General features: G+C 47.8%; 2 protein-coding genes across 2 annotated transcripts in view; one reads left to right on the top strand and one right to left on the bottom strand.

Moving 5' to 3' along the window:
* The window catches only part of STYX (serine/threonine/tyrosine interacting protein), a 36,251-nt gene extending 34,517 nt beyond the window's left edge, over positions 1–1,734 (bottom strand). The window contains exon 1 of the mRNA XM_057426335.1: positions 1,729–1,734. The gene's annotated coding sequence lies outside the window, so the exon portion shown is untranslated. The remainder of the gene's footprint in view (positions 1–1,728) is intronic.
* ERO1A (endoplasmic reticulum oxidoreductase 1 alpha) lies at positions 1,683–25,534 on the top strand. Its single transcript, XM_057426330.1, has 15 exons — positions 1,683–1,799; positions 9,747–9,866; positions 11,360–11,443; positions 14,176–14,214; positions 14,607–14,683; positions 14,775–14,848; positions 15,138–15,258; positions 16,036–16,073; positions 18,566–18,592; positions 18,762–18,854; positions 20,754–21,000; positions 22,311–22,380; positions 22,755–22,841; positions 23,380–23,513; positions 25,098–25,534. Exons 1-15 carry the CDS (start codon positions 1,683–1,685, stop codon positions 25,156–25,158), a joined length of 1,389 nt encoding a protein of 462 aa, XP_057282313.1. The 3' UTR covers positions 25,159–25,534.
* Positions 25,535–27,350: the final 1,816 nt, after the last annotated feature.

Genomic DNA, 27,350 nt, shown 5'->3' with positions numbered 1-27,350 from the left:
AAGGCCAGCGGCTTCCCGGCCTGTATCAGCACCGCTGTGGCAGCAGGGCCAGGGCAGTGATCATCCCCCGGCACTGGGCACTGGTGAGGCTGCACCTCGAACCCTGTGTTCAGTTCTGGGCCACTCACTACAAGAGGGACATTGAGGTGCTGGAGTGAGGCCAGAGAAGGGCAACGGAGCTGGCGCAGGGCTTGGAGCGGCTGAGAGACCTGGGGGGGGGGTGGGGTGTGTGTGTGTGTGTGTGTGTGTGTGTGTTAGTCTGGAGAAGAGGAAGCTCAGGGGGAACCTTATCCCTCCCTACAACTGCCTGAAAGGAGGTTGTAGTGAGGTGAGGGTTGGTCTCTTCTCCCAGGGAACAAGCAATAGGACAAGAGGAAACAGCTTCAAGCTGCACCACGGGAGGTTTAGGTTGGGTATTAGGAAAAATGTCTTCACCAATAGGGTTGTCAAGTGGTGGAACAGTGGGTAACCAGGGTAGTGGTGAAATCACTGTCCCTGGAAGTGTTCATAAACTGTAGATGAGGCCCTCAGTGACATGGGTTAGGGGTGGCCTTGGCAATCCTAGGGTAATGGATGGACTTGGTTACCTTAAAGGTCTTTTCCAACCTAGTTGATTCTGTGGTTCCACGTAGGTACACACCTGCACACCACAGTGTCTGGCACAGGCAGCTGCCAGGTCAGGACTCCTGAGGAACCTCTTCAGCTCCATGCCCCAGGGGCTGCCCACCCAAGGCGGCTGCCCTGAGGTTTGGGCCATTCTGGAGCTTCAGAGATGTCAATGGAAAAGACAAGTCATGGGATTACAGCCGATCTGTGAATTCCATTATCTGAATTAGCAAGGATTTATTTTCAGCATTGGCTAGTATACAGGTTATGGAGCGGCCATGGCCTGTGGGTACTGGAGAACTTGGACACGCTCCTGCACAGCCAGAGCCAGGACACAAGGCCAGTGAGTCCATGTGAGGATAGTGGCAGCCTGTGCCCTCCAGCTCCTTCCCACAGGGAAGGAGAGTGCCCCAGTAGGGGTACCCCCCTGGAGCAGGGCCAGCAGACACCCCTTGCTCCCTGCTAGCTGGGGACACCCGGGCTGCTGCTGGGAGAGGCCCCGTCTTTCCTTTGGGCCACCGGGCTGCTTTCTGTGCTGGCCGAACATGGGCAGGTGCCCACATGCTGTGCCAGGCCGCTGGGGAAGCCACAGAAATCCAGGAAAATCAGCTCTCCAACGAGCATGAAAGGTGAGAAACCCGGCGTTACTTTGTCATGGTACCGGGTGCGCGGGGGACCGCTCCGCCTACCACGCACATCGGGAAGAGGCACTTTACAGCTTATATATCTTCATTATATACATGCTCATCACAGTTCCGGGAAGTGCCCACCCAGTTCTCGTTACTCACTGCCTGTAGCCCGTGGCTCCTGCCTCTGGTCACGGCACCGTTGCGGACGTGAGCCCCGACCCAGAGCCGCCTTTCGCCCGGCCCCGGTGAGTCACCGGTGCCGGGAAGCCAGGCAGCTCCCCGGGGCCGCCTCCCGTTCCCGCCGAGGGCCCGGACGCCCCTGGGCAGCGCCGTGGGCCGTGCTCCGTGCGGCACGGGCCGTAGCCGGCGGTGGCCGCGCCCCCGACGAGGGGAGGTGCGCGGCGCGGGTTCTTCAGGCCGCGGCGGCGGCGGCGCTGGGGCGGAGAGATGGCGGCGGGCGGAGGGCTGCGGCTGCTGGGGCTCGCCGCGCTGCTGCTGCTGCCGCCGGGGGCCGTGCTGTGCCGCGGGACGCCCGGCGCGGCAGAGCGGCGCTGCTTCTGCCAGGTGGGCTCTGCCGGGGGGCGGGACGGGGCGGCAGCAGCGCGGCGTGGGGCTGGGGCTCAGCCGTCAGGGCGGGCGCGGACCGTGGGTGCAGGTGAGGCAGTGCTCAGCTCCTCTGTGAGCATGGGGAAGCCTGCTGCGAGGTGCCCCAAAGCAAAGGCACTCGGAGGGCGACTTCACGCCACTGAGCAGTCCCGTGCCCTCTGCCTTGCCTTCTTAACTGTATTCTCTCCTTGCGCCTAGCAGGAAACGCGACTGTTTCAGCTAGGGGAGCTGTCCTTTCCTAGCCGCCTCTCGTCGGGCTTTTTATGTGTATTACTGTACTAATATATAATCTAAATCTCCCCGCTGTTAGTTTAAAGCCATTCCTCTTGTCCTGTACTTACAGGCCCTTGTCAGAAGCCGCTCTCCAGCTTGTCGGCCCCTTTAGGTACTGGAAAGCTGCTGTGAGGTCACCCCGGAGTTTTCTCTAGGCTCTCCTGTGGGTCTGCCTCGCTGTTCTTCCCAGCTCCACTGTCTAGGAGAGAGTGTGGCTGCAGCAGGCACCCGCTGCCCTACCCTGCCATGCCAGCGGGAGTTGGGCTGCCCTCATGTTAAAGCTCTTCCAGTGTTTTTTCCTTTGCTGATGTGCCAGGCTTGTTCTCGGCTGGCCGGTGCACCTTCTGTTGGTGTGCAGTAATGAGAGAACTGGGTATCGTTCACCAAGAGATGAGACCAGGCAGCTGGATTTGAGGGAATGGTGCCTCCACAGGTTCCTTTTGACTTAACTTAGCACAAGCACGTTTGCAAGATGAAAGAGTAAAGATAGCACAGTGTATTTAGTGCTTTATTTTTGTTCCTTTATTAAAAAAAAAAAAGGGTTACTTTTGCCGTACTAAAATTCTAGTGCTTAAATGTGAGTCAGAAACTGAGAATGGAGAAATGAAAAAAAAACCTGCAGCTGTGTGCTTGTCTTTGACTTCTGGTGGGTCTTAACACTTCAGTTTTGTGTGGAAATGGTAAATATAAACTGTGCTGATCAAGAATTGAAAAACATGCATTTTGATTCTGTATCTGTGATTGATAGATACATAGATAGAGTGATAGATAGAATGATAGAATGGTTTGAGTTGGAAGGAGCCCTAAAAGACCATCCAGTTCCAACCCCTGCCACAGGCAGGGACACCTTCCACTAGAGCAGGTTGCTCCAACGCCCATCCAACCTGGCCTTGAACACTGCCAGGGATGGGGCAACCACAGCTTCTCTGGGCACCCTGTGCCAGGACCTCATCACCCTCACAGGGAAGAACTTCTGCATAATATCCAACCTAAATCTCCCCTCTGTCAGTTTAAAGCCATTCCCCCTTTCCTGTCCCTGCATCTCCTTGTAAAAAAGTCCCTCTCCACATTTATTGTCAGCCCTCTTTAAGCATTAGAAGCCTAAAGAGGCTAAGGTCTCACCAGAACCTTCTCTTTTCCAGGCTGAACATGCCCAATCCTCTCAGCCTGTCTCCACAGGAGGGGTGCTTCAGCCTTTGGAGCATCTTTGCGGCCTCCCCTGGACTTGCTCCATAGGTCCGCATCCTTCTTATGTTGGGGTCCCCAGAGCTAGATGCAGTACTGCAGGTGGAGTCTCACAAGAGCAGAGCAGAGGGGGAGAGTCACCTCCCTTGACCTCCTGGTTGCTCTTTTTTTGGTGCAGCTAAGGACAGAATTGGCTTTCTAGGCTGCCAGAGCACGTTACAGGCTCATGTTGAGCTTCTCATCAACCAACATACATCTGTAGGGCTTTTGCTTGTACACTTCCTGCTTTGCAGTGAAGTTTTTCTCCTAAGGACTAAAGCCTGAGTGGGCAGTGTGGTGTGGGATAAGAAGCCCTAACCTTCAATGAACTGGCATCCTGGCATAGTAATGGCTTACAGGTATTTTTCCCTGGGGAGGAGAAACTGGTGTTGTACTCTGTACCCTGTTGTTTTGTTGCGACGCACTTTTTGTTCATGTAGTGTGTGCTTCGGTTTAGTTTTCAATACAAGTGTTCAGGGTCAAGAGTTTTCCAGACTTTATTGCCTTTGGGAAAGCGTGTTGTGTGGGGTGGCATTTCTCAGCCTTGCAAACCACAACCTGCTAAAAAACACACCTGAGGCGTTTTGTAAAATGACTTGCTGATCATCTTGTGAGGTGGTGTTAATTTACCACCAAATAAAATACAGGGCAAGCCTTAAATGGTATGGTTTAACCTCTTTTGTTTATATACTCCAAGGCTTGGGTATAGCTTTTGGTTTCCTCCTGTGAACCATCTCTTGCTGTCTCACAAGGTTGTCAGATCAAGAAACCTTGATGCAGGGTGAGTGGAAGAGCTTCAACTTGTCTGTCAGCCCATGTTGTGACAGGTGACGGGGGCTGCTCTAGCAGTACTTCAAGTGCTGACCTATGTGGGCCATACTTCTGGAATGGGTGTTGCTCTCTTTCTGTACTAGTAAGAGCAGTGCCTCACCTGCTTTTTCTGACTGTTATTTTAGCTCTTCATTTTATTAAAGGGGTTGCTAACCAGTCCTGAAACTTGTATTTGGAACTATTACTAAAAGTACTGTTTTTTCACATACTGTTCCTGCTTTCTAACCCCTCTCATTAGTGTTGGATAACATTTCAATATTGGAGTTCTCTCAGACTTTACAGACAGCTCGTCACCAGCCCTGATACTGCTCTTGGTGCTAATGCTTTAGTCAGACATGAATCAGTTCTCCATGTTCCTAGCAATTATTGCTCATTTGCTGTTTACAGACTGATGGTGCTGCATTGAGGATGTGCTGCAGGTGCTGGGCAGACTGGCATTTTGACTAGGTTTCCGGTCTGGCAAAGGGCCACTTTTCTTCCGGGATGTTCCTACGGTCAGTACGTTGTCATTAGGGGTGAGTCTGGGCACTGAGTGTTACCTCCCTGTTACCTGAACAGACTTTCAAACCACTCTTGTATTCCTGTTGAATTGATGTTCACCCAGCAGCCTTCAGGGCAGGAATTTATCCCTAGCACAGTTCCTGATCTCTGCTGGGTGGCTCCAAGTGCAGAGAGCTGCAGATCCTTCTTTGCTAGCAGATGCTCAGAGGTGATATCTGGCAGCACATCAGCTTCTCAGGTTTAACTGCATCCTGAGGCTCCCAGGTGAGGTTTGCTTCTGTGTGAGCTCTGGAGGCCCCAGCCTTCTTTTCTGGGCAGAAGACAGGGAAGAAAGCACCTTGGCTGGCATATACTGCTTGGAGGACAGATGCTGGGCATGATTATCCTCACCCGGCTGCCAGCTCCTTGCTCCAAGTGTGCTGGCATGGGTGAAAGGGAACCCTAGCTGGACTGAGTGCTTCAGCACAGCCACCGGTCACTTGTGCAGGGAGACTGCAAGGAAGCTTCCATGGGGCAGCAGGGAAAGCATCTGCTTGCCATCAGCCTGGGACTGGTGTGGCTTGTCTAGGAGAGCAGGCAGCTGCCAGGGAGGTCAGTACAGGCTAAAAGCAACTCCTCAGCCACTGTAGCATTCCCTTCCTTGTGCCCTGTTGTAGCTGTAAGTGGGAGATCCAGAAAAGAGTTTGCCTCCTTCCCTGCCCAGCTGTGCAATACGTGGTGGTGTATGGGTCTGGGATGGGGCCCATAGCAAAAGAAGCCCTAAATCCACTGCCCAGGGGATGCTTCTGTGACACTAGGGAAAGCAGAAAGAGGACCAGCAGCATAGGGAAAGCAGACTGACAGGAGGCTGGGGTGGAAGGAAAGGCCAAACCCAAGGATGATGTGGAGTCCACGTGTGATTGTGGTTCAACCTGTGTTAAGGGATTGAAAGCAGCTATTGCAGAGGGACAGCCAAACGCCTTCCTTGGTGCTTGCTCAGCAACTGGAGCTGCTTGTGTCGTGTCTGTCCCAGCGGCTCCGTTGCATCTCTTCCCACTGGGAAACCCAGCCCTGCTTGTCAGCTTCATGCCAGGCTCTCACACCCTTACTGGGTGGAGTGAAACCCATTGCTGCTGCTCAGCTCAGTGATTCACAGATGCCAGCAAGCACAGGGCACATGTTTGGGACTGGATCAATTTAAATTTCATCTTAAACAGCTGTTCTAATTAATACAAGCTGAAGATGTAGATAAATACTTTACAGAGGCGGGGGGAAAGTGTTTTAAGATGCCACCCATTGCAGGGCATGTTTGACACGTGCTGTAGCTTAACTGAAGTCCAAAACACACAAGTCTCTGGCTGCTTACATGCTCTGGGGTGGTAAGCAGTCATGGAGCAAGAGGGAACTTCTGTGGTGAAGACAATGCCCTGCCAAGTGTTCTGATGCTGCCCACATCCCTGCATCTTCATGTGGGTCAGTGCTGTTTGGTGGTAGCATCATTGGGACTTTCATCTCAGTCTCTGAGGAGACTTGGCTTGTGTCTTCTCTGCTCCTTCGTGAGCTTTGGTAGGTTGGGCATGAGCAGGTAGTGTCACCAGGCCTGGCTCAGCAGGCAGAGATGGAAGGTAAGCAGGCCAGCAATATCTTATGCGCAGGTTGGGGAAATTGCCCATTTCTGCATAGAATGACTGAGATCCCTGGGGAAAGAAGGAGTTTTCCCTCAGAGTTGAGCAGAGCTTGAGATTTCCCCAGTGCTTCCTCTTTGCCCTTTGATGGCAGTTGTGGCTTATCTTCCCACCAGTGCTTTCTAAACAGAGCAGTGGATACGTGGAGATCTCCAAAGCGTGAACCCATCTCGTCCTCAGTTTTGTGTTAGTTATGTGCTGCTGCACTTCACCCTGGGTTATTTTCAAGATGGTGTTTTGCCACCTTGGTTCCGGCTTGAATTGATTGCTAGATGCAGTGAAGCCTAGTGCCCATAGTGCAGGCTGTTCCCATTGAGGGCTTGCTGAGCACTCCAGTGTCATTCCCTGGGAGCAACATGTTTGACTAGCATGGATATAGGGAGCAGCTGAAGATTATCCACAAACCCATCTGTAGGCCACTTTTAGACCCCATCTATAACCTTCCTGCCTAAAGGATGCCAAGTTTCCAGGAAATAATAACTGTGGTTGGTTGGCTTTTTGTTGTGGTTTGTTTCTTGCTGGGTTTTGGGGGGTTTTGTTTGTTTTTTAATCCTGAAACAGCATTAAATTGGGTAACTGGATTAGCAAAGTGCTGTTTTTTATAGGGGCGATTCAGGCTAGTGGAAAGCTTAATTGCTATGCTGTTAATTCTCATTAGTGTGTAAAATGCATGATGGCATCCGGCACCTGTGTGAGGATAACATGGGGGGCTTCAATGTAAGCTCTACAACTAGAAGTGAGCCTCCAAATCATGGTGCCTTAGCACAAACCATTTGTTTAAGTGGAGTGCTCATTCTGGCATGCTCTGATTTCCCCTCACTCCTCCTTAGATCAGTGTTGATGAGTCCAGAATATCAAAGCCCTTTGGAAAAAAAGCTGTTCTCAAAATATTAATTCCTGCTATGGAGCAGTCCGGGTCTAGAGCTTGGATTCCTTCTTTCCCTGTCTGGGGTGGCGGGAAGGAACTTGCACTTGCCTTTAAGGTGCTTTGTGTTTAATCCAGGCTATTCTTCCTGTGCCACCACCCCATTTCATGTGTGCTCTGAGGGCAAGTGCTCCGTTTTCTGCCTGCGCTATTGGAAGGAAGACAGGGAGTTCCATTCCCACAGTAGTAATTACAATGGGTTTAAGTTGACGTGTAGCTCTTGCTGAATGATCTGAGGGCTCTCCGGAAGTGTGTCAAGGCAGGTAGCTCGTGTTTTACACGTGGCACTGTACAGAATGTATTTTGCCCTAATTGTGAAGACTGGAGCAGCCCCTTTACTTTGGATTCAGGGATGCTTTTTCTTGAGGCTTGCAGGGTTCTACTCCCTCTCACATATGCCTATGACTTTGCTCATCTGCTGCCTTTCCTGCAAGGGGGATGGTACCTGCTTCTTTTTGCTGTTCCGCAGTGTTCAGTGACCCTTAGGCTGGTCAAGTGCGTTAAAAGTAAGAAAAGGGGGAGCCCCTTAAATACAATCCAGCGAATTCTTAGTTTTTGCACATCCCCCATCTGCCTGTTTGAATCTGGCCTCTCCTAGAGAGCTTTTGTGCTACCACCCATCAGTGCACTCTGTCAGACTGCACAGGAGCTGCCAATGTTTCCAGCCTTATTCTGCTTGTCTCTGCTTCCGGCTGTCCTGTGCCCAGAGAGAAGGCAAAGACTGGACATTACCTCCTAGAACACTATCATGGGGTGCATCATTTCTGTGCTGTTTCCTACCAGGATTTTGTAGGCTTTCAGGGACAGAAGACAAGCTGGTTTCTTATCACAACTGTGGCAAACATCCCATTCTTTGCTTCATAAATCAACAAGATCAATTTAAAACAACTGTCTGGTCTTAAAACTTTAAAATTTATCTGATAGAGGGGAATGGCAGCTTGCCCCATGTTGTATTGCTACATCCAGGAAAAATCCCTGGTGTGCTGTTGAGAGTGAATGAGTAGTAATACTTGATTTCTGGCCAGGGTGACTGGATGGGATCCACCCAGGGGTGCTGAGGGAGGTGGTGGAAGTGCTCACTGAGCTACTTCCCATCATTTATCAGCAGTCCTGGCTCACTGGAGGGGTCCCAGCTGACTGAAGGTCAGCAAATGTGACACCTGCCTACAAGAAGGGGTTGAAGGAGGACCTGGGAAACCACAGACCTGTCAGCCTGACCTTGGTGCTGGGGGATTTTATGGAGCAGATCATCCTGAGTGCTGTCCCGTAGCATGTACAGGACATGTGCAGGTGATCAGGCCCAGTCAGTATGGCTTTATGAAGGGCAGGTCCTGCTTGACTAACCTGATCTCCTTTTACGGCAAGGTGACCTGCTTAGTAGGTATGGGAAAGGCTGTGGATGTTGTCTACCTGGACTTTAGTAAGGCTTTTAACACCATTTCCCACAGCATTCTCCTGGAGAAACTGGCTTGGAGGGGTGTGCTGTTTGCTGGGTAAAAACTGGCTGGATGGCCAGCCCTGAAGTGTGGGAAGTGGAGTTAAATCCAGCTGATGGCTGGTCACAAGTGATGTTCTCCAGAGCTCAGATCTGTTTAAAACTACTTTTGTTGTGCAACTTTGTCATTGGGACTGTAATCCACATCTTGCAAACCCATAGTAGAATTTGTGCTACTTCTTACTTTTTTTGCCTCTTCAGAGCTTGAGTCATTCAGGGTGATGCAAGAAGCACTGGCTTTCTACATCACATTTAAAACAAATTTTTCTTGTCATATGGCTCTCTGAGGTGAGGTTTGGAGAGAGCCTGTTGCAGTTGCTGTGGTTCTGATTAAGTCAAACAAATGGCTGAGGCATAGTTGATTAACCACAGGGACTTTCTTGGGTGCCATAATCTTCGGTGGCATTATTGTTGCCTGACTGGCCCCTTATGGAAATGCCAACTCTCCTCTGTGTGCCATCCTACAGGAGTGATAGACTGAGGTGGTCACAGTTGGTAGCCTCAGCTGGCAGTGCCTATGGCTCCCAGCTCTTACAGCAGCCAATATCAAGGTCTTGCTGGATTTGGCCTCAAGTGAAACATCTGGGATCTTTGTAGCTGTGTGTGATGTGTGGACAAGGGCTGTGTGGATTTTGTGTATGTGCGTGACACATGGATGTGCCCTGTTATCTCTGTCTTTTAGAGACAGAAGTGTCCATCTGATGCCTATTACTCTGACATCAGTGAATTCTAACATATCTCTCTGTGTTAGAGGAAAAGCGCTGCCAGAGAAAACTGCCTATCCCAAGCAACAAATACAGGACAGCTCCTAAAGGATGCATCAAAAGAAGTTCTCTGCCAATCGGCAGAGTCTATTTTAACGTTGTTTAAACTTAATCAGTTGAGTTGCTGGTAAAAGGAAAGACAATTCTGAATTGTTTTATTGTCTGCAGTGTTAAAAAGCACTGGTGAAGTTGTTCATATTTGGTTGTTGTTTTTCTTTTATCTAACAGGTTACTGGCCATTTAGATGACTGCACCTGTGATGTAGAAACCATTGATGCCTTCAACAACTACAAGATTTTTCCTAGACTGAATGAACTTCTGGAAAGTGACTATTTCAGATTCTACAAGGTGATTTTCTCATAGAAGAATTGTATTTATTTTGTGTGCTACTGCTTTGCTTTTCTTTTTTCAACTCTCCCCTGAAGTTATTGCTAATCTTTTTTAAAATCAGATGCCTACATTTTAATCCTGATCTTTTAAGAATGCAGTCAGTAGGTGGACTCTTCTATTATTAGGAGAATCTTAATGTCATACAATATGCTTATAAGATGCATGGCTTTAAAGGTATTTCCTTATGCATTTTTCCCCCTTAAGAACTCAAGCAGTAAACCAATGAAATGACTCCTTCTGTTGATCTGTGGCTCAAAAATGTTGATGACCAGAGATCCATGTTGCATAACGAGAGTCTCCATAGTGTCTCCCCATCGAGGTGGAGAGCTAGGTTTAGTTACCAGGCATTTGGGTGACGTGATGACTGTAACTGCCAGACATTGGCATGAGACCGCGTGTATGTGACTAAATGTGGAGCTTGTTTGAGCGTGTTTGGCTTATGGGATGGTATTTTTACCTGCTGTGTACAGATACTGAACAGTGACTGTTGCCTGATTGTTTCTGCGGGCAAAATAAACATTTTCTGTAGGAACAAGTTGCAAAGTTCCCAACTTCACTGCATGGGCCCATATATAAAATCATGGGGGTGAAGCTGCTTTTCCCTGCTCGCCCTCTCTACCAAACCCACAAAATCTTGTTAATTGTTTAGGAAGAATGACACTTGATACCAACTTGCAGAAAAGGAAGACTAGGGCTTATTAAAGAAATGCATGTCCTTTCCCCTTCCAGTGTTGGGATTTGTAGCAGAAATACTAAGATTGGTCTAAATGAAACATGAATAAAAATGTCTGTGTGTGAAAGCACCTGAAGAACCAGCAAAGCAAGGATTAAAAGAATAACCTCTATTGATAGCAAGGACATGAGTGATAGCAATCGGTCTTGTGAACACCAAGGAGTTATTTGTTCCCACCAAGCTTGGAAGGCTCACAAACCAACATGTCCAGAACACAGGTGACTTGACAGCAACAGACCTGTGCTCTGGGCACAAGTGGATGGCAGCAGGGCTCTAGCACATCCTCTCCCTGTTCCTCTGACAGGGAGGCAGGCTGAGGTCTGAAGATGCCCAAAACAAGGAAACAAAATCAGTGGGGAGCAAACATCCCCTGAGATTCACAGAAAACAAAGTCAGCAATATTCCGAGTGTCCTGTAGTAATTGTACAAGACATCATGCAAGATGTGTGCCTCCTGCATTCTGTGTTACCATAAATAGTGCTGACCAGGTTGTGTGGGTGCACGCATGTTGTATGAGAGACAAGTCAATGAGTGTAATCAGCTTTTTATGTTGTTAAGATAAATAACACCAACTGTTTCCACTGTCACTGCACTCCACCTTGCACTAAACCTGAAGTCTTGCACTAAGGCACTGAAGATGTGTGTTGGTAAATCTGGTGTGGAAGGTTGGTGTGGTTGCATGGAAAAAATGTGTAATAGCATACTATGTTATTTGTAGGTAAACCTAAAGAAACCTTGTCCTTTCTGGAATGACAACAGTCATTGTGGAATAAGAGACTGTGCTGTAAAGCCCTGCCCGTCTGTAAGTACCAAATCCATTCTTTTACCTTTATTTGGCTTTTTGCAGACCAAGAGGAAGAACCAGGCAAATGACTTATTATTGTAGCTGCAGCAAAACTGTGGCTCTGGTGGAGCTTTCTTAGGTGCAGTGACACTGGTATCCATGAGAAAGGCCAAAATGCTAAATTGTGACAGTTTAAAGGAAAGCTGGGCTTTTAATAGTTGCACCCTCCATGAATGGCTAAAACATTGTCCTGGACCCTGTTATTTTTGGCATTAATGGATGGGGTTTGGGCAAATCCACTATTACAAGAAGTGCCTCTTGTGTTAACTGGCAGGATGTTCGTAGTTGGCCAGTGAGCCACACTGTGATTTGCAGTTTTGCCTGATGAATTCAGCCTTCCCAGCCCATTCTCTTTATGTGCAATGGCTCTTCCAGAGACCAGTATTATTTTCCCAGTATGAAAGCAAACACTCTTGACCCTGTCTGCTGGATAAAAGGGTTTTTTGCTGAGCTAAAAGAAAACACCTTGACCGCAGGTGTCTGCCTGAAAAGAAGGGGACGGGACAGCAGATGAATCACAACTTGATTGCTAGAGGTGCTGAAGATACCACCCAGTCTGGCTTTGTGGGTCACAGCCAGCAACAGGCTGTCTCACCCTTTTCTTCCCTGGTCTCTGGAGCCAGTTGTGTGCCAATGGTGCCCAGGGGAATGCTGTGCCAACAGTGTGATGAGTGCTCTCAGTGGCAGAGGCCTCATGGTGCTACTTGCATGTATCTTCCAATGCAGTAGTTTATTTTCATGTATAACTTAATGTCTGCTGCAGTGAAACAGGCATCTGTCCCCTTCACCTGGTAACTACTGTGGTGTAGTGTAGCTGTTGGCTGGAAAAAAACCAGCACCTACTAAGCTGATACAACACCTTGGAAGATTCTGGTCTGGGGTGTGTGTGAATATCACTTGTGTTATATAAAATCTGATATGTATGTTAAATATGTGTTTGAGGGGTAGAGTAGAAGACATGTCCTTTGCTTCCCTAGTCTTCAAAAAGCACTTATTATGGACCCAAAATGTTGGGTTGGGAATGATTTTTTCTCCCCTCTCAAAATAATCCTAAATTTTACTTAAATACTGTTTTCCTTAAAAAGAATGTTTTTAGTAATGATTACAACCAATGTGACAGAGTAATGTTACAATTAAATTAGTATTAGCTAGAATCATAGAATACCAGGTTGGAAGGGAACTCAAGGATGATCTGGTCCAACCTTTGTAGGCAAAGCATGACCTAGACTAGATGGCCCACCACACTGCCCAGCCGAATCTTAACAGTGTCCAGTGTTGGGGAATCCACCACTTCTCTGGTGATTATTCCAATGGAGATTATAATCTCCAATCTGGAGATTATTCCAATGGCTGATTGTTCTCATTGGGAAAAACTTTCTTGTGTCCAGTCAGAATTGCCCCAGGAATAATTTGTGGCCGTCACCCCTTGTCTTTTCCATGGGACTCCTTTGTCAAAAGGGAGTCTCTGTCTTCTTTGTAGCCACCCTTTAAATACTGGAAGGTGGTGATCAGGTCTCCCCTGGGCCTTCTTTTCTTCAGGCTGAACAAGCCCGGTTCTCTCAGCCTTTCCTCACACGGCTTCTTGGTCCTTGGATCATCTTTGTGGCCCTCCTCTGGACTCTCTCCAGGCTGTCCACACCTTTTGGTATAGTGGAGGCCAAAACTGAACACAATATTCCAGGTGTGGTCTGACAAGCACTGAGTAGACAGGACAATGACATCTTTATCTCTGCTGGTGATGCCCTTGTTGATGTAACCCAGCATCCTGCTAGATGTTTTTGCTGCAGCTGAACACTGTTCAATCCTATTGAGCTTGGTCCACTAGGGCCCCCAGGTCCTTTTCCATGGAGCTGCTCCCGAGCTGGGTAGATCCCAGCCCGTGCTGCACTTTTCGACTGTGTTTATCCAGGTGCAAGACCTTACGCTAGTCCTTGTTGAACTTCATAAGGCTCTTGTTAGCCCACTTTTCCAGCCTGCCCAGGTCATCCTGCAGGGAAGAAGTTGTTCTTATTTTAAGAACTGGCTGTGTCACTGCTGTTCTTAATTATTTTAATTTGGGTCCATTTTACACCAAAAGCAATAAAAATAACTCTTATTCATTGCTTAATTTTTCTCTTCCTGTGCTACTTGCCATCATATTATTTCCTTCTGCAATGTAAAAGTGGGTTTACTGCCTTCTCACTGATCAGGAAATGGAAGTTGAGGAGAATTTAGGGCCCAGTTGTCTTGTGCCTACTGCTCGGGTTGTGTGGGGCTGGCACTAGGTGATGGAGTGGCAAAGGGGAAGTTTTGGAATGACGTGTATCAGTTGTGCAGTATCTGAGGAGTGCCAGCATCACTGGTAGACAGGATGTCACCAGCTGACCAGAGGCAGCTCCAGCTCCTCTGGGGTTTATATTGGCTTCCCCAACCTCATGCTTATGTAAGCAAAACATAACATGACATAGCATTGTGAAAAGCTGCTGACCTTCTGAGGACTCTTGCGAAAAATCCAAATAAACCACCCAAGAATATTGCTTAACCTTAGTCTGTGGAGGAGCCTGAAACTGGATGCGTTGTAAGCCGAGCTGAGCACTTTCATTACCTTCTACCTACTGGAAACTGCGGTAACTTCCCTAATCTTTCTCGAAGATTAGGCTGAAAGACCTCATCAGCTCCACACGAAGCACTTGCTCCATTTTGTCTTTCAGGACGAAGTCCCTGATGGAATCAGATCTGGAAGTTACAAGGTAGGTGTCTCAGTGTACACAAAATGACACAGCTTATAAGGCCAGTCCCATGTCACTGCAGCTGATAAAAGCTGCCTTAATCAGATGGGCAGTATTTGTGCCTAAATTTTTACCCTCTTCAAGTGTTTGGCATGCTATAGAGCTTTCAGGATGGTGTCAGGGACAAAATGCGCCTATGGCAGTGCTGGAGGCTGCTGTGAGGCCCTGCAAGTCATGGCAATTGCACAAGTGTCTGGGTATCTGCAGACATCCCATGGAAACACAGGGTGTGATGAATCATGAAAATGTTTCTGATGCTTAACCTAGGTTAAGGCATTAAAGGCAGACTTATAATAGCAAAAAACCTGTTTTTTAATCCTTTTCTCTCCCCACCCCTTTGTTTTTCAACCCAGTACTCAGAAGAAGCTAACAATCTTGCTGAAGAATGTGAAGAAGCCAAGAGACTTGGAGCTGTTGATGGCTCTTTGAGGTTGGACTTCTTTTTCCGCAGTCCTTACCCATCTCGAAGAAAACCCAGTATCAGTGCTCTTTCTCATTGTCTCTTTCAACTTCCTTTGCAGTGAAGAAACACAGCGGGCAATGCTCCGGTGGACACGGCACGATGACTCTTCAGACAGCTTCTGCGAAGCTGATGGTACAGGGGCCTCTTAGCTCTGACAAGTGTTGTAGTGGGATTTTAAGTACCTCTGCAAAACTTTCAGGACAGTGTGTGATACTTCAGCAAACCTGCAGCATATACAGCATTTCTTCTCTCTTCCACCTCCCCTCCCCTCTCTAGTTGGAAAACAATGTGATGCAAAGATTTCTGACAAAGCTTCATCACTGCTCAGGGTCATGCCCTGTTTAGGAATTTAGCAGCTTAGATGGAGATGACATTTTCCTTCACAAGATTTTTGTCACTGACCCAGCACTCTGCTTTGCAGACGTCCTTTCTCCTGACGCGGAGTACGTGGATTTACTCCTGAACCCTGAGCGCTATACTGGCTACAAAGGACCGGATGCCTGGAAAATTTGGAACAGCATTTATGAAGAAAACTGCTTCAAGTAGGTGCTTTGGGAGACAGACTCCACAAGCTTGCAGGTGCTGATTTTTTTTGCAGAGGGGCCGCACGTGCTTTAACTGTCCCATTAATCCCCATTCTCCTGTCTCTGCCACAGCCCTTGTGCAGTGTGGGCTGTCAGGGGAGGGGATAGGCATGTGGCTCTCCCATGAGCCTCCCTTGGCTGTTGTTTGTACCATGGCTTGCCCTGGTGCAGGCTCCTGATGCAGGCCCTGCAGTGTGGCAAGGCAACAGCCTGGCAGGGGGTGCACAGCTCTGGTGCGATGTGGTCCTGGGCACACAGTCCTGTCCTCCCTGGCCACCACCCAGGTGAGGTGAGCTCTCTCCCCAGGCTGTGTGCCAGTTTGAGCTCTGCCAGGGGTACCCCTGAGGCTGATGCACAGTACTGGTGGACACTGGTCTGCAGTCTTGACTGCTGTGGTCTCTAGGGCTCTGCTCTCCATTCATACTGGTGTATCGTGCTGCACTGTGCGATAATGCCCACCGACACTTCTGTAGACACTCAAGTTTTCCTAGCTGTTTTTAATAAAGAAAGAAGAAAAAAAAAACCCGTAACAACACAAAAAGCCCCAGAGAAAGCCTCATTTTGCTCTATCCTTTTCCTCTCTAAGCAAAGCTAAAGCATAGAAGGGGTTCTTAGATCTCTTTAGCCATTTGACTGCAGAGAAATAACTATTTCTGTTGTATTGTGTCTCTGCACAGCAAGGAGACACTAACTTATTTACATATCTTATTTAAATGATTTTGCTTTTCCTTTTAGGCCTCAGAATGTAAAAAGACCTTTAGAATCTGATAGAGGTGAGTCATTTATTTATTTCACTAAGTGGTTTTGCAGCATACTGATCCTAGCCCCAGGAACAGTAAATGTTCTCTTGAGCTACTTCTTCTGAATGAGAAATGTGTTGTAGCTCTTGATCACACGTAGAATTTTATGGTTAACACAAGAGCACCTGGAACTGTGGCTTTCTAGCATTTATCATGGAGAAGGAAAGTCTGGTCTTCCACTCCTGGAAGAAATGTGAACTTTGGAGGGACTGGGAGGAGAGCTGAACTTTGAACTCTCCCTGGGTCCCTGGTTTCTCTACTCATCAATACCAAACTATTTGCGATGGTCTGAAATGAGAACCTGGCTGAGATAGTCTGTGGACACCATCTAGAAAGAGAAAATCTGCCCCAAAGGCAAAGCCTATACAGTATAAATGAAAGTAGGGAAGGGTTTTGGAAGCGTGAGAGCTTCTTGCTCAAAGGCGGCTAAGAGACCCCACATCTCCTGATGCCCCATCGTTCCCAGATGAGTAGAATATCCTTAACCTCATTCCCTGTTCATTTGACCTGAATACTGCCCCAGCAGTGCCCTCTAGGGGGATCCCGTGATTTTTCCCTAAATTGTGTAGGTGCTTCCCCTCTCTCTTGACCCTCGTGCAGAGGAGTGGCACTTCAGGAGCAGCCCTGGCAAAGGAAATGTACAATGTCCTTGAAAATACCAGTGCTTCCCTGGACTGCCTCGGTTGTTTAGGGCAAGATATGAATGAAATACCACAGATACGCTGAGGGGAGAGGGATACCTTTCACAGATCAGGAAGCAGGAGGACATGATAATAGAGACTGACACCTGCTAGAGTTGTTGCAAGTGACAAAGTGCAGGAAGCCGGGATGGGGTCTTTGAGTGTCCTGTCAGAGGTCATACAAGGCACTTCTGGCAGAGGTAGGCACTGCCTGAAGGGGCCTACAAGAAAGATGCAGAGGGTCTTTTTACAAGGACAAGGGGGAAAGGCTTTAAACTGACAGAGGGGAGATTTAGATTAGATATTAGGAAGCTCTTCCCTGTGAGGGTGGTGAGGCACTGGCACAGGTTGCCCAGAGAAGCTGTGGCTGCCCCATCCCTGGCAGTGTTCAAGGCCAGGTTGGACGGGGCTTGGAGCAACCTGGTCTAGTGGAAGGTGTTCCTGCCTGTGAAAGAGGGTTGGAACTGGATGAGCTTTAAGGTTCCTTCCAAACCATTCTATAATTCTGTGATTTATGTCCGTTGTTTTCTGGCTTCTGGTTCAGCTGTGTGGTGGTTTTACTTCCTTTGCAAATATCAATGCCCCCAGTGTTGGTCAAGGTTATTCAGTAGCATTGTTCATCTAATATGTTCACTGCTGCAGCTTGAGATGTTCAGAACATTTTCCATGTTTGGAACATTCCTAAGCTTCCCTGGAGAGGCTCATTCTCTTGTCAGAGCAGATTAACAGAGCAATCTTAATGCTTGTGCTTTGGGGTTTAATTTTGGTTGTGTGTAATTTTTATCTCCTCTTTTCCTCCACCATTCATGCTCTTTTTCATCAGGAGATGATGGAGGTGAGTGGCACTCTATCTGTTTCTACTAATAACATGGTGTCTCTCTCATGCTGTCGAGCTGTACCATTAACTAATGCACCTGGTTAGCAAAATCTTTTTCCAGGCAAATCAGAAGTTGTCTTGAAATTCTGTTGTGTTCAGGACCCTGTGTAGAGATCTCCCTGAGCTCCCTGTCCCTGAGCTCAGCCCATCCTTCTGTGGGCTTAAAAAGCACCAGCAGGTTTTTAAGGCTACTTGAAGATAGTCATTGAAGTGTTGTAAGTCTTCAGGGACCGGAGTTGTGTTGTGGTTATTTCAGCACTTGTTATTACTGAGACAGCAGCTCTCAGGCTGGAGCTTTGAGAAGACCCATAGGCTGGGTACCCAGCCCTCAGCCCTGCAGGGCTCACATCTGGGAGAGCATGTTCTCTGGAGCTCTTTGCCATCTGCAGCACAGGGCTTTTGTATATGCCGTGTCTTTTTGTCTCCAAATTATCTCCAAATCATTTTATGTTCTCCAGATTACTTACAAGCAAGTAGCAGGGGTAGTGTGAAACACTACATTGTGTGATTGTATGCACTTGGTCGCACTGTGTGGAGTTTTTTTACTTGGTTGGGTTGTTGTGCTGTTTGTTTTATAGACAAACAAAATGCCCCTGTCCCCACCTTAGCCAGAAGAGAAAAGCAATCCATGCTCCCTGTGTCCCCCTATGCTGTGCTGTTCTGCAGCACTTGCCGAGATGGGTGGGAAGGACCATGTGCTGTGTTTAGCTGCTGCCATGCTGTGTTACAGAAGCATCGGTCAGGATGGGGAGAAAAACTATTTTCATGCTCTTCTAATGCTCCTCTCCTGGCTTCTGCAAACTGGAGCAAGAAGAGCAACTCCGGGGCTGGCCTCGGAGGTGGTTCAGGGTATCAGGCTTGGGCAGTACCCTCAAACTGAAGTGCTTGTTTTCCTCTTTTGTTTCCAGGGCACGCGTTTTACAAGTGGCTGAAAGGTAATCCTTTGTCTAAACTTGGTTGCTCTTCCTGGGATGAACACAAAATGGTCCGGCCATGGGTGGGAGTTACTGGCCACACTCAGGTGGGGTTAGATTTCTGTCTGACAGCTGGGAGAAGAAAGTTCTACGTAAGCTTTCAGTATCTTAAGCTGCCCATTTTTTTCAGGTGTCTGTGTAGAGAAACGAGCTTTCTACAGACTCATTTCTGGTCTCCATGCAAGCATCAACATCCATTTGAGTGCCAGGTACCTTTTACAAGGTAAATGCTACTTTCTGCCATAGCTCTTCTGCATCACTCCTAAATTGAGACTTCTGTGGCTCCACTAAGTGCTAGCTGGAGCCCGTTCCTGTAGTGCTCAGGCCTCTGTCTGTGCCCTTCTCTTCCCTCTCTCAGCACACCAGTTGTGTAACAGAATTAGGAATGCAATTACCACATGCCTTCAGGTCTGAAAATGGCTGGACTGTGCTCTGTACCAAGACTCCCAGCATGTATACCTTCTATTCTTCCTCCAAGGTTATCTTAGAGTGGGTTTCTAACTGAGTATTGGGCTAGGAAGGGACAGCCTTGTCTTTATGATGGTCAGTTTAGCAATAATCTCACCTAGACTGTGAAATGCTTGGCTAGGCTTTCCCAGCACCCTTGATCCATTTTCATATGCCATTTCCATTTCCTTTGCGTGCCTTTGTCCGTAAGTAGCTGTCTGAAGGATCTAAGTTTCAACCCAGGGGTTAAAAATCGAGGGTAACGTGGAAACATAAGTTTGTCTTGCGAGGCCGTCGGCTATGGTGTGCTGCTCATGCAGCATAGGGGTATAGGTTATGACAGACTTCCTGAAGGATTTAGTCATTGTAGTCCAGGGAGGTACATGTGGGTCAAGCCTAACATCTTTATTCTGCTAAAGCTTACAGAAATCAAGCACAGATTTAGAGACAGCTGTTGAAATTTGGATAAGCAATTTAGATTTAACTAAGTAATTATATTTAAGTCTCTACAGCCCACATAGACCTTGCCTTGATGTTAGATTACGTTAGAGCTGGGAGATGGAATGACAAGAGAAACATCAAAGGCAAGAGATGAGTTGGGACTCAGAGGGATTAGTAAAATAAGGGTGTTTACACACAGCCAAGTGAGTGTCTGTCTGGCGTGTGTAGAAAGGGAGAGCATCCATTGGAAGGCTACAGAAGGTGATTTCTGCTCTGAGGTGGTGCTCCTTGGCACAGCTTTGATCTGTGCAGGGATTTCCATCAGCAGGTGCTGTGGTCGCCTTGCAGAGACCCTACTTCAGCTCAGAGCTGGGAAGGAGCCCTTTCCTGCTGTGTGATTTACAGGATAAAGCTTCTTCCTATTTTTTAATCTTTGTTTTTATACATTGGCTCGCTCTGGCTGTGTTCCACATTCCACTATATCCTTTAATGTAGCCTTAAGTATATGACAGAATGAGCAAAATGAAATATCCTTTGTGAAACCTGTGGGCTTGAGAATGGAAAATAGAGGCCAGTCTCCTCCCACCCTTGGCTGCTTTTGTTCTCTTGCATTTCCCTAACAGCAGGAATTCTCTGAAGATGTCCCTGCTCATGAGGAAACCTACCAACCTCTGGCCTCCATGCTGCTTGCCAGAGCAATGGGAGCAGGAGGCCTGTTTGCCTCTGCAGACTCTCATGACAAAGCAGAGACCTCTTCAGAGTTCTGCAGTTAAGTTAATGGCTTTTGAAGGCAGGAGTGAAGAAACAAAGGGACCTTCACAGCCTTCTTGGTACATCCATCTGGTCCTCTTCACTTGCAGATGTTGAGCTATCACCAGCTTATGCAGAACTGCTCCCAGAAACACTCAGCTCACCCGATGAGAAACTCTCCAACTGATTTAACTGGTTAAAATGGGCAGCCTCCAATTTTACCTTTTGCTTGTAAGCCTGGGACGTGTTTTAAAGCAGCTAACCAAGGTCTGCAGGAGTTGTGTGCTTGCTGAGGTTTAAGTGTGGCTAAAAGCCCACCTCTCTGGACTCTAAAACAATCTGTGGTTGGTGAAGTGTCTGTGACTGTTGGAAAGCCTGCATCTCCCTTGTTAGAGTTCTATTTCATCATTTAATTTGGGATGGTGGGAGGAGCTGAACCTGAACTAAACCCATCACATTTTTGTCTTTTTTTTCACTCTCTCAGATACATGGTCAGAGAAGAAATGGGGCCCCAATGTTACAGAGTTCCAGCGAAGATTTGATGAAGTCAGCACCAGAGGAGAAGGTCCCAGAAGACTCAAGAACCTCTATTTTCTCTACCTGATAGAGCTGCGAGCCCTGTCCAAAGTGCTGCCATTCTTTGAGCGCCCAGGTTTCCAGCTGTACACAGGGAATAAGAGTCATGATGCAGCAATGAAAAACCTACTGCTGGACATTCTCCACCTGGCCAAGTAATTACACTCAGCGCCTGGGACAAATGGCTCTTCCAGCCCCAGCGTCTCTGAGCGTGCTTAACCTTTCACTTGAAGCACCTAGGGAAGTGGGTTCTGAGGTCTTTCTCTTAGTGGGATAGTATGATTTGTGCAGTATTGGTAGGAGTATGTTCTATCTGTACTCAATTTACAAAACAGGGTGGTTAGACCCAGAGTGTAAGTGTAGCAGTCTAGGCTGCCTTTTTGATTTAGCAGAATTGAATTTAATAGCTGTCTACATGTCAGGCCTGAAGCTGGCTACATGTTTGACTCATCTGTGGAGTAACAGTCCTGATTTCATTGTTTTGACTAGGAAAAAAAATTCTGAACATGTTGGTAACAGAGATTTGGGCTGTTGGACAGTCTGGACTAAGAGAAATAGAAGCAGGTGGAAATAGGTGTCTCAATGTGATCAATGTTTGAATTTATCTTGTCACACTCCTCCTCCTTCAATGCTTACATTTATTAGAAAACAGACTAAAATTGCTTAGAAACCATAGGGCAATTGCTGAAAATGTCTCCAAGGTGAGATGCAAGCTAAAATGGAAAGCCTCCAAGAAATCTAAGAAACAAGCAGATTACACTTAAAATACATCTAGAGATGTCCAATGTTTCTCAATGATTGGTTTCATTTACCCACCTCACCAGGTACTTCCTGGGGCTGGACTTCAGCCACAGAAACTAGCTGTGGAGAGATAATTACAGAATCCTAGAATGGTTTGGGTTGGAAGGGACCTTAAATCTCACCTAGTTCCAGTCCCCTTGCCACAGGCAGGGACACCTTCCACTAGACCAGGTTGCTCAAAGCCCCCTCCAGCCTGGCCTTGAACACTGTCAGGGATGGGGAAGGTTTTCAGTTTAAAGCCATTCCCCCTTGTCCTATCCCTACAGGCCCTTGTCAAAAGCCCCACTCCAGATTTATTGTCAGTATCTTTAGGCAATGGAAGCTGCTCTAGGGTCTCCCCAGAGCCTTCTCCTGTCCAGGCTGAACAACTCCAGCTCTCTCAGCCTGTCTCCATAGTGGAGGTGCTCCAGCCTTCTGAGCATCTTCATGGCCTCCTCTGGACTCGCTCCAACAGATCCATGTACTATTTGTGTTGGGGGCCCCAGAGCTGGATGCAGTACTGCAGGTGGGATCTAATGAAGGTGGAGGAAGAAAATCACTTCCCTCTACCTGCTGACCACACTTCTTATGATGCAGCCCAGGACAGTTTCTGCACTGTGAACACACACTGCCGGGCCATGCTGAGCTTCTCACCAATCACAAATCTCTTTTTATTCTATTTCAGATCTTTCCCACTGCATTTTGATGAAAACTCATTCTTTGCAGGAAATAAAAAAGAAGCTGCTAAACTAAAGGTAATTGGCCAGCCCTTCCATTAGGGACTCTTGCTGGTGAAAGGGTATTTCCAGGTGTGTGGCTGGGATAATGTTGGATCTAAAAAGGCTCCAGGGACCGGGTGAGGTATTTCAAATCTTCCAATTTCTAATTTTCTAAATTCCATTTTTCTTTCTGAATGGTTTGGATACTTGTTAGGTAACTACAATCTGCACCTTCAGGAGAATGGGGAATTGCTGCTGGGGACCCCACTTCAGGATGCCTTTCCCTAGCTCAGTCCCACTGAATTTAGCCTGAAGTCCAGGATTAATACATTATTGGATTTGGATTAATAGATGGAAGAAGTCCTAATTAGTGCATAACTACAATCAATTTGGGTGTCTTTTTCCCCTAGGAGGAATTTAGGCTACACTTTAAGAATATTTCAAGGATAATGGACTGTGTTGGCTGCTTCAAATGTCGCCTGTGGGGGAAGTTGCAGGTGAGCTTGCTCAGTGGCAGGGGGTGTGTCTGCAGGCTGCTCTTGTGGGACTCGGATGCAGTTCTTGGGTACGGGTCAGCTCCCAGGCACAGATCAGGCTGCTCGGGTGTTACCTTGTGTGGTCAGTAGGAAGCAGTGTGCACCTTCCAGGTTTGGCAGCAGCTGCCTGTGGCCGTTGCAGTTGGAAACTGGGTTACCTTGCTACAGCAGCTCCCCGAAAGAGGGGAGGGAGTGCAGGGCCTCTGACAAGCAATGCAGAGGGTGCTGCTCAGTGTGATCTGCGCTGGATTTTGCAGGTGGTCAGACCTACACAGAAAGCTGCTGTGGGGCAACTGTGCTGTCACAGCAACACTAAATGAATAAAGCATCCTGGCTGTGCTCTGCCCCTTCTCTGATCTGTGCTAGGTGGAATCCACGTCTTGCTCTGTTAGATGATGTCAGCAGGAATCCTTGCAAAGATGGAGGAGGGAGGGAAAATTAAACTTGTGAGTCAGGCTCTGGGGATCTCCCCGCTATTAAATGATCTTGTTTGTTACAGACGCAGGGCTTGGGTACAGCACTGAAGATTCTCTTTTCTGAAAACCTAATAGAAAAGATGCCTGAAAGTGGCCCTTCCTATGGATTCCAGCTGACCAGACAAGAAATTGTTGCCTTATTTAATGCTTTTGGAAGGTTAGTATGAGACTTTTTTTTTCCCCTCTACTTTCACATGAGCTGTAGGGTTACATCCCTTTTAAACTTAAACAGCCATTTCTTACCAGCAGTGTTGGTGTTGGCTCCTGTTCCGATTATTCTGTCTCACGAAGAAGTTCTCAAACATCAGATGATGTTGACATGGAGTGAAACAATTTAAAACTCTGTCATACTCTACATTTCTCTAAGAAATTCAAGGAAGCATTTGTATAAAGATACAAAGAATTTTGGTAGATTTTAAGGACTGTGTGACTCTGTCCTCAGAGCATGTTGTCCCCAGATGGGGATTGTGGTTGTTCTATGCTCCCTTTTGAGCTCTACTTCAAGCTGCCCACCTCATAGTATCGCAGACTCATAGAATGGTTGGTTCCAACTCTCCTGCCATGGGCAGGGACACCTTCCACTAGACCAGGTTGCTCCAAGCCCTGTCCAGCCTGGCCTTGAACACTTCCAGGGCACACACAACATCCCCACATCTGTTTAGAGTGGTTGCATTTAACAGGACTCCATCAGTCCATCCCTTGTGGAGAGCTGGATGAGGAGTTTTTCGCAGAGAACAAGGGTAACAAGGCCTTAGGAGGGAGAGGATGCTGCAAGACACCTGGTTATATGTTACTGCTTAGTGGTGTTGACAGAGCTGGAGGTTCTGGCAAACAGCTTTTCAAAAGATTCTTTGGGCAACATTGCTGCCAGTGCTCAAGCTCAGGGGTCCTGCTGTATCTTGCTTCAAACCAAACTTGCAGCATCACTTATAAGTAGTAGGGAGCCTGTAATGTGCATCAGACCTGGAAAACCCCTAAGTGCTCTTCCCCAGGGGGTGCTGTCGTGCTTCCCTCCCAAGCACAGCAGCTGCCTTCCCTTTACACCAAGGCAGCTCAGCTTCCTTGGCCTTTCTCTTGCCAGGTCACCACAGCCTCTGGAAGCAGCATGCAGGAGACTTAGGGAATCTCTGCATGGCTGTGTTTCAGAGTAAATTGAGCTGCTCAGGAACAGGCCTTGTCCTTTCTTCCCTTTTCCCCTCTGATGCCCAACTGAAAATCCTCCTTGGAGCCTTTGAAACCTCCTTCTCTCACTTGTTGTTTGGGTTATTCCAAACCTTAGAACAGCAGTTTGTCCTGTATGCGGGAGGGCAGAACCCTCCTGTACAGAAGAGGGTTGTACAGATGGGCCATATTCTCAGGATCTGACTTGGCCCCTTCACTGATGCTCCAGGGGCAAAACACATTCAGCAGGAAAAATGAGGTGGGTGATAAAAATAACCCTTCAGAAGAAACAAGTTTACAGTGCAAAGAGACATGCCTGCAACACTTGGAATATTACAGTCTGTTTCTTGACCTCTAGTTAAGGGGTTTGTGTGATCTCTGTAACATCCTCTGTGTTTCTCAGTGTTTCTTTTAAAGAGTCTGTGAAATTACCAAATAACCTAACCACAACCTAATTCAGTTGAAATCCTAAATTCTGGCTTCCTAAGAGCTGCTTGGAGCTGTCAAGTTTCTCTTGAATTTTAAATAAAGCATGATGTGGATGTGGCTCTAATGTTTCCTCTTTGTTTTCCTCACACAGGATTTCAACAAGCATTAGAGAACTGGAAAACTTCAGGAACATCTTACAAAATATGCGGTGAATTCCTTGGAGAAAGAGAGACTTAACTCGTTACTGCTCCGCTGTTGTAGGTTCTCTGAGAAAGGACAAATGCCACTGTTCAGTCACATTCTCACCCACAGTGTGGTGAAGACTACTTGCTACATCTCTTCTTCCCAGCCCAATTGTCTGGAACCTGCTGATGCCAAATATTTTGTACAAGGGGAAGAAAAAAAGCTATTTTTGTTTTTATAAAATCAGGGACTATATGTAAAATTTTATTTTATATATTGGAAGATTCTGCTGAAAAAGTCTTTAAATACTGCTGTACTATTTGGATGGATTAGACTTATCTCATTGCCTTCAAAAGCTGGAGGGAGGGCAAGAACTATGACACTGAATAAATTTGGGTAAAATTCCTTGTCTGCTCCATGATTCCAACCAGCACGTCAACACTTTGAGGCATAAAAACCACTGCAAGGGATTGTAGGAGCTCACGGTGCTTCAGATTGGCTGCTATACAACAGTGCCTTCCTGTTCCTGCTGAAACTTCCTTGTGGCAACAAGCATTTCCCGTGGGCTTCAGCAATTGCTTCCCTGCTGCATGGGAGATGAACCACGCCACAGCACGCTGGAGGAGCCCTGATACTCACCATTAGCCCCACCATGTGCTTCCATTGTGGCTAGAACCCCATGGGAGCAGCAGTACTGGGGCCATGCACCTTGTAAGAGGTTTTGAACTCTTGTGGGAAGGAGCAGGTAGGATGGGATGAGGCAAGTGTCTGCCCTGCTGCCAGGAATGAGAGCAGTGGCAGAAAACAGGGTTTCATTATGAGCCCCACAAAGCTGGTCTGCTGCCAGCCAGTGCCCAAGGGCAGCCCTCTCCTCACTTAGGGCAAGGGGAGACAGCTCTGCCTTGCCACCTGCCTGTGGGGCTGCATCCGGGAGCTCTGTTAGAGTCTCAATCATGCAGCAAGGGCTGGGATCCATCCAACTTCCTGCTCTTCCAGGTCTGTTACAGCACATTTGTCCTCTTTCTGGCTCTGCTCCTCTTGTGCTAGTAGCCGGGCAGGGCTAAAAAGGGAAAGGACATCCCACAAGGGGCTCTGCTCCATGGCTGAGGCGAAGTTGAATTTTGCCACTCCAAGGACAAGCAGCTGGGGCAGTAGGACAGAGAACTGCAGGATGGGACAGCCTGGCCACCTGGCCTTGCTGCCAGCAGGTCCCGCAGGGAGAGCACAGCCCTGATTACACCATCCATCTGCACAACAGGGGCAAAGGCTGGGTTCACACAGCCAGAGACCAGACACCCCCAGCCTGGCCCCATCCAGCAAGGGGGGGGGGCAGCAGCCTCACTGCTGCTTTGCACCCCAAAACACACTGTGGAAGCATGCAGGGATAGGCAGCATGTTTTCCAGCTGAGCCACTGCTATCTGTGGCAAGCTCAAGGCTACACACATAAACCTGTGCAAGGAAATCAGGGCAGCAGAGGACCAGCCCAGAGAACCATCGTAAGATGAAACACCCTGTAAGGGTAGGGGGGGAAGAGAGCAGTTCTGCTCTTAGCAGCCTCAGAAAAACACACCCAAAGGGAAGCTGCAGTCCCCCCAGAAAACCACCTCTGGGTGCTCTGCACCCAACCAGATTCATACCCAGAGAAGGACTTGTGGGGACGCTGCAGTCACACCAGAGCAAAGCATGGGTTGGCCAGGACTGAGCTATGCTGCATCCCACTGAGCCCATCAAGCAGCAGCTTTACCAAGTCTTGCCCCTGTCCTTTTTCACCATGTCTCAGCAGCACAAGCAGTGGGTTGGGGCCCTGTGCTGGGATGGCCAAGAAGGCCCCATCCAGGCCAAGGGGGGCAGCAGGGCCACAGGGAGCGCTAAACGTGGGCAGGGCTCTGGCAACCCAGTATGGAGTCTTTTGTTTTATTTCAACATAGTAGTGCTTGGTTACAGTTTAGTGAAGAACAAATAGGTACATTCATTGGCCACAGCTTCCTGTTGCAGCCAGCTGCTGCCTGACTGCAAAGCCAAAACACTGTTAAACCATACCAAAAAAAAAAAAGTTTAATGAAAGGCAACTATGCATTAAAAAAGTCATTGTACTTCTCAGCTATAAATTACTTCAGTAAAACACAGGACTGGCCCCAGGAGGAGCAGTCAGAGTTTTGAAATTAACGGCCATCCGTACAAATCAGTAAAACCAAACCACTTTGCCAGTCACTCATGAAT

The sequence above is a fragment of the Pezoporus wallicus genome, unplaced genomic scaffold (assembly GCF_028554395.1).
Source record: "Pezoporus wallicus isolate ANWC-B61680 ecotype Strahan unplaced genomic scaffold, APGP_CSIRO_Pwel_v1 contig_8403, whole genome shotgun sequence".
In the NCBI taxonomy this organism is placed as follows: Eukaryota; Metazoa; Chordata; class Aves; order Psittaciformes; family Psittacidae; genus Pezoporus; species Pezoporus wallicus.
Note: the sequence above shows the minus strand (reverse complement) of the source record. Positions and strands in the feature narration are given on the sequence as shown.

What these genes read in the sequence shown, in the direction of transcription:
- ERO1A (XM_057426330.1), top strand. Translation starts at nt 1,683, where the DNA reads ATGGCGGCGGGCGGAGGGCTGCGGCTGCTGGGGCTCGCCGCGCTGCTG. An exon ending in ACTATTTCAGATTCTACAAG is followed by an intron (nt 9,867 to 11,359) that starts GTGATTTTCTCA and finishes TGTTATTTGTAG; the next exon opens with GTAAACCTAAAGAAACCTTG. An exon ending in GACATTCTCCACCTGGCCAA is followed by an intron (nt 21,001 to 22,310) that starts GTAATTACACTC and finishes ATTCTATTTCAG; the next exon opens with ATCTTTCCCACTGCATTTTG.